Source organism: Anthonomus grandis, chromosome 7 (assembly GCF_022605725.1).
Source record: "Anthonomus grandis grandis chromosome 7, icAntGran1.3, whole genome shotgun sequence".
NCBI lineage: Eukaryota > Metazoa > Arthropoda > Insecta > Coleoptera > Curculionidae > Anthonomus > Anthonomus grandis.
This window is the reverse complement of record NC_065552.1, coordinates 6,957,532-6,964,736: the sequence shown is the minus strand read 5'-3', so window position 1 is coordinate 6,964,736 and position 7,205 is coordinate 6,957,532. Positions and strand designations below refer to the sequence as shown.

The 7,205-nt window shown below is 32.3% G+C and overlaps 1 protein-coding gene across 1 annotated transcript; it reads left to right on the top strand.

Annotated features, from left to right (window-relative positions):
- Positions 1–1,325: 1,325 nt before the first annotated feature.
- LOC126738895 (23 kDa integral membrane protein-like) lies at positions 1,326–2,174 on the top strand. Its single transcript, XM_050444372.1, has one exon. The coding sequence runs from the start codon at positions 1,392–1,394 to the stop codon at positions 2,079–2,081; it is 690 nt and encodes a 229-aa protein (XP_050300329.1). The 5' UTR covers positions 1,326–1,391; the 3' UTR covers positions 2,082–2,174.
- Positions 2,175–7,205: the final 5,031 nt, after the last annotated feature.

The window sequence follows — 7,205 nt, the reverse complement described above, 5'->3', positions numbered from 1 at the left end:
AAAAATAGTAGTGAAGTGAGCTACCACATTAAGAGAAATAATGAGGCAAGAAAAGTTAAAATAATAATTACAGGCCATTATAGCCAACGATTGTTATGGTACTGATGATAAAAAGAGAGAAAATACTGAGGCATGAAGATACAAGAAAAAGAAAAGGGCAGGTGAATAGTCTGACAGACTGATTCTTTAACTCTTCTATAGGAAAATAGTTTTATAGTAGAATAACGTGGTCATTATTCTAAAGTTTGTTCCAGATTTATATTAAAGAAGGTCAAATTTGCAGATCAACAGTCAGTCTCATGCTGATCTCCTTGGATGAGTTTTTTTGCAGTCGATTGGCTATGGTCTGCTTTTTATATCTTGTGAAAACGATAATGAAAAAATTAAATGTAAGAGATAACAAGAACGTTCAATCAAATAGATAAAAGAGCAAGAAGGATGTATGTCATATAAATACTTCAAGGAAATATAGAAGAAGGAGAGAAAAGACTGAATAAGAACTTTATGAGAATTGTTAATATAGACTACTTAATAACGGATAAGCTCTGAAAATCTTATCCGGAAGACCAATTTATCTGGATAAGAGAAGGAGGTAATCTGACTTGCTAAGGTTGCTCTACGTTAGATGACAAGATTTCTTAATCCTTCATATGGCAAATGATTTGAAGGATATTGAAAATGACAAAAAAGAAAATAAAGTATTCAGTGAATGGTATAATACGAAATACTGACGATTATGTTATGAAGACGATGAGTAGAGCAAAGAAAAAGAGAAAGGTAACATCAATTTACCCTTAATAGATGAGTAAAAGGAAAGAATAAAAGATGAATAGGCTGACATCAGAATACAATAACTCTTCTCAGCATCATCATATAGCTAATCAGTACAAATTTAATTGATCCAGATTATTTGTACAAATCTATAAGTTAAAATTTCTCTGGTTCTTCTTGAAATCCATGTATCCGAAGGGCTCAATATTTTGGCTCTTTATTTCAATACCTGGAATATATTAATCATACCAGTATTTAAATTGGTATATCTGAAACAAGTTTATTGACTGTTTTTTTTTCTTCTTTTTTGATGTTTTTATGGCTTTTGATGAAATTTCTATAAATATACTTGACTATATTATAATTATTTGCTCATTACTGCTGACGTCGGCAATAAAACACATGTATCATCTCAAACAATAAATTCCTCACCCTACTTATAACAATAAACGTATATAAAATAATTAGGATGTTACTCATGCAAGTGCTCCTAAGCCACACAATAAAAGCCAACAAGATAAAATCTCTTATCTGAGTAATGAAAAAACATAAAAAAAATCCACACCTACACAATCTCGTCAGTTCAATTCTATCTGCGCGAATATATATTATCAACGAAAATGTGTTGTACCGAAGCTATCGTAAGAATTTTAGTGTTCGTGGCTAACATAGGATGTCTTTTAATCGGTGGAGTCCTAATCGGTCTTGGCACCTACCATTTAATAAATATTGATAGTGATTACTTCCAAGGAATACCTGAAGAATACCAAGTCGTACGTTATTTACCGACCATAGCAATAGTCTTGGGAGCAATCGTTTTGGTCATAGCGTTTCTTGGATGCTGTGGTACCCTAAGAAGCAACACTTGCATGCTTTCCACTTACGCCATAATACTGATCATCATCTTCGTTCTTCAAGTGGCACTGGGCATCTACGGACTGGTAACGATCAATGACACCGACGAGTTCCAGAGTCAAATTAATACAACCGTTAGCAATTTGTTTAAGCAATATAACGTCCAGACTGACGTTACTGGAATCGTTAATTTGATCCAGAAGAATTTGGATTGTTGCGGTCCGGATTCTTCCAGTTTTTGGATTAGTATTAATGAAAAAATACCAGACAGTTGTTACAGTGATGACGGCGCATTATTTGAGAAAGGATGTTCTCAAGCTCTGTATGATTTAATAATGAGTTCTGTAACGATCATCGCTATTGTTGCCTTAGTGGTTTCTTTGATTGAGATCTTGGGGGCTGTATTTGCACTGTATTTGAATAATAGGATTAAATCCAAGAAGGCGTATGCTTAGTACGTGAAATTTTGTTCCGAAATAAGAGATTTATTATCATTTTGTAAATATGTACATAGTTTTATTGTTAAAATAAATACATATATTTATTCATTGGTTGTTTTATTAAATATAGTATTTCCCCTTGAAATGATGTTATTCATTTAAAATTGACGCACCTGTGATGAAACAATATGTATATAATTTTTTCAATTATTTATGGTTAAATATTTAATGATAAGATCGGAAATTTATTGCAATATTTCCTGAATTCAGTAAACAAGAGTGTTTATTTACTGAAAGTTGATTTACCCAAGGCCTTTTTTGATAAATATTATATGATAAGTGATACTCAAAATGCTACTTCAAGGTTATGTAATTGTGCCAGTTAAAATAATTCTTCTATTATATTTCACTTTAAACCAAGAAAAATAGACTGTAAACAAACGTACAAGGAGTGATCAATATATTATTTTGCTATTTATTTTAATGCTTTGATAGAATATAATGGCCATACCCCAATTTAAAATCCTTTGGACTTGACTTTAAGTAAAAGATTATTAAGTATATACCTTCACTATTAGTATAATAATATATCCAGAGCTTTTACAAACTGGGTAGCCTAGAGCTAAGGACCAGCTCCCCCAATAAATGACTTCTCCATCAACTTTTCACTGTCACCCTGCAATAGCACACAGAATAAAAAAAGCACGTTTGACCCAAAAAGTGACGACTTCATTCAAAGTCTAGTATCCTGAAAATAATTGGAGGTATTTTGGTGAAATAAAAACTACAATGCTTAGAAAATAGTACTCTATAAACATATGGTTTAAAGTCAAAACCAATTTAAGTTAATATTTTGAAGAAATCGAGCTTTTCATCTATGGAATTCAGAAAGCACGTTGGAGTCTAAAAGTGAAACCTCTAATGAAATAAATATTACAATACTTAGGAAATCTAAGTCTAAACCAGTTTAAGCAATTATTTTGAACGGAAACTACGGAATCCACGAAGCACGACCCTGAAAATAACGATTCCATTGAAAGTCCTATATCCTAAAAACTAGTAGAAGTATTTTAAGTGGAAGGTCTAAACCAATTCAAGTCATTATTTTAAATATATCCAGAATTTTGTCTATGCAGTTTAGGGAGCACGTTTGACTTTGAAAGTGAAACCTCCATTCTAATTCCAATATCTTAAAAACTATTAGAACTTACTACAAAACTTAAGAAATCATGTTCATCATCAATGGTTTTTATGGCCCAAACAAGTTCAAGTAATTATTTCAAAGTATTGAATTTTTTGTCTATGAAATCCGAGAAGCATGTTTGACGTTGAAAGTGACCACTCTTTTCAAAATCCAGTAACTATTAGACGTATTTTGATGAAATAAAAAGTACAATCTTTAGAAAAGTATATTCTATCAATGTTCTTTAAAGTCCAAACCACTTCAATTAATTAAAACAAGTCAAGAAGTACTTCTAGCCCTGAAAGTGATGGTTTTTTTCAAATTCCAAACATTGCTAAGAAGAGCATGTTGCATCTTCTTCTTTTCGTACCGTCTTTAATGAGGGTTGGCGATAACATTAGCAAATGCGTGTTTATAAATTCCATCAAGAAAATGTCCTCAAGAAATAGCTATCCTCAATTAACCCTCATCGCTCTGTTACATACACGAGATTCCGGATGATTCATTTGGTTTTAGACCCAAACTTTCTTCCAACCACAAAACCATCCGAAAACAAATTGGAACCGTGTTCCTTGACATAAGCAAGGCCTTTAATAATATGCGGCACAACGGTTTACTGCAAAAATTCGTTATTGCCCATTTTCCCCTTTACCTCGTTAAACTTGTTCATTCATTCCCAAAGAACCGATACTTTCCTGTCTGTGTTCACGGATTTGCCTCTATCTATCACTCTAAAACCCCAGGCTTGTAGGAGTCTTCTTCTATGCCCGATGTTAATCAACATGTAGGCGCCCTACAGTATATCGATGACAACGAGGTGATAATCGCTTCCAACAAATACCTGAACAACGGTATTCCATTGCAAAGAAGAGAGCCCACCTGGCCACCTGTAATTGGATGCGAACAATCCTAGATAGTCCTCCCAGGCACGTTATTTAGGTAACATCTTCGATCGGAAGATCACAAGTCACGGCCCAAGGTATCAAAGGTCTACTTAACCTCATAACAAGCTTCCATAAAAAACAACGTTCATTCGCTCTCAGTTAGACAAATATTTCTCTCCGTTATTTTCAGGATTTCCTGGCAATAGAAGACAGATCTTTCCATAATAATATTTAATCTTATCTCAATACCAGTATTAGAAGATTTCTGACTGATCTAAAAAAGATAAAGGAGAAGTACTTAGCTATTTACATGGACCATCGCAAGTCCATGATCTGGACCACCTACCCCACTCAAGTTCAGAATTGATTTTTTGACAAAATTGATTTTTGCCTACAATTAAAGTTAGAAATTATTTGTTACTTAAACTATTCCTGCATATTAATACCTTTCTTTTTGCTATTGGTCAGGTTCAGGTCCATCTTCGTCCAGATATCTTCTATTAAAATACTTATGACCGTAGAATGATTACAAAGAAGTTACCACTAATTTTATTCATAGCTGCTTGTCAAGGAACCTGTTGAATTTTCGGCTGATTTAAAATTAAGAGCTGATCTAGTAAAAGTCAATATTAAACCCTAAGTGATTATAAACTGTAGATCAATCATCTATAGATCAGAACTATTCACCCAAAGGCTGCAAGTTTGATACAGTTGAGGTCAACTGACGTGAAGCAAAATGGAAATAGCTGTATCTCGTGAAGTAAAACTTCAATTTAAAATGTTGTTTTCGGTAGATAATTACTGGTAATAGTCTTTAACTTTGATTTTATGATCTTGACCTTAGACTTATGGCTGATCTTTTTGTGGTGGCTTCTTTGTGACCAACCAGTTCTCTCGAAAACCAAATATCTTGTTTGGTTTGAGACTTACAACTTTAGCCATTATTGTCAGTATTAGAGCCTATGGTATTGTCAAAAGAACAAATTTATTTCATAAGTTGATCTTAAGGACATCAAAGTTATTTACCAAAGATCTTGAGCTTGACACAGTAAGGCTGCACTGAAGTAAAACAAATTTAAATAGGTTGTATCTCATGAACTTTTAAAAAGGAAACTAGATTTTGCTAGATAAGTGCTTATTATCCTAAATTGACTCTATGATCATGACTCATATTATATTCAGTATTTTAACCAATAAGATTTGCATTGATTGGCATGCCATCTGATGAAAATGTACGGCAGTTGTCAATATCAAAGCCATTTGTCAATAATGTCAATTGTCACTTTTGTCAACTGTCAACAATAATAAAATTTGAAAATTACGAAAATGCTATTTAATGAACGAAAAACCCATTATAGAAACAATAAAGCATATTCACAATAATATGACTAATGATATTCATATGACGTACGATGAAGATTTATGTCGTTTGTCAAGTTTCAATTGTCACTTCTGTAAATTGTCAACGCAAATAAAAATTGCACATTTGCACATCATTAGCTGTTACTTCTGTCAACTGTCATCAATAATAAAAGTTCGAAATTCCGAAAATTGTATTTAATGAACCAAATATCCACTATATTCACAATAAATTATTTACATTGTTTGATTTGACATTTGATGAAATTAACGTCGTTTGCCAATATCTAACATATTGGTCAACAGTGTCAATTGTTACTGCTGTAAATTGTTAATTCAAATAAAAACTTGTAAAATCATTCGTTCATCATCAGTTGTCACTTCTGTCAACAATCTATTAATCAAATTTAGAAATACCGAAAATTTTATTACATGAACGAAAAATCCACTGTATAAACAACAAAGTTTATTCACAATAAATTATTTATTGAAAAGTTAGAAGGGGAAGTCTTTTCTCCACAAATAAAATGCTAATCCTCTAATTTCAGGAGTGATGAATTTCGGCAAGTGTTCTTGCTATCATCAGACCTGATTTACTTAACACATACCCAAAAAAAAAAATTGTGTATGTGTTAAGTAACTCAAGTCTGATCATGGCAAGGACACTTGCCGAAATGCATCACTCCTGAAATTAGAGGATTAGCATTTTATTTGTGGAGAAAAGACTTACCCTACTAACTTTTCAATATTATATTGACTCCACTTCAGAATCGACTTCTTCCTTAATATAAATTATTTACATTGATTGATATGCCGTCCGATGAAAATGTACGCTATTTGTCAATGTCAAAGAATTTGTCAACACATTATCAATATACACTTTTGTAAATTGTCAATTCAGATAAAAATTCGACAAATCATTTGTTGTTGAAAAAAATACAAAATTTATATGGTTCCAAAAACGTTGAAAATATTTAACGTGAGATTTCACGTAAGCTGTCAATGTCAACAGTATCAATCGTCATTTCTGTCAAATGTCAGCACGAATAAAACAAATAGTACATAATTGTACAAGAGGAGATAAGTATATTTTTGCTGCCTATTTAAATGCAGGAATATATTGACCATACCCCGATGTGAAAATCGCCTTAAATTAATTTAATGGTAAGTTTTTAAAAGGTTGCTATTTTGGAGGTGCATAAATGCACCATATGGTAATTTTTAGTTTAATCATATGAAAAATTCTCAGGCTTGTGACGCCTCTGGTTTTTTAAATATTTATTGTTCTTCTAGAAGAAAAAATTAGTTTCAGCTGACTGTCGCCGCAAGTACGGTTTTCGCCATACTCATGCGGTCCATATGGTACTTGCGGTACTAAGACTTTCTATCGGTTATTTTACAATATACGCACATGAAAATTTAAGTATATAATTGTAGTTAATCTAAAAATAGCCTTCGATGGATATTCCTAGGTTGTTCCATTAATATCATTTGATGGAACATTCTGAGAATCTTTTAGTCAAGAATATCCGGGATATATAACTTTTTAGCGATCTTTCATATTTTTTTTCTTAATGAAGTACGATACGAAAGTACTTGTAAGGAGACAAAGCAAACGAAAATACTAAATGGAGAAAAATTTATTGAGAATAAATTACTGCAAGAAGAAAAAGAAGAAGCAGGATGAGGAGGAGAAGAAACCAATAGTGAAAA

Bases quoted from the DNA above. Each gene is read 5' to 3' on its own strand.
- LOC126738895 (XM_050444372.1), top strand. From the start codon at position 1,392: ATGTGTTGTACCGAAGCTATCGTAAGAATTTTAGTGTTCGTGGCTAAC.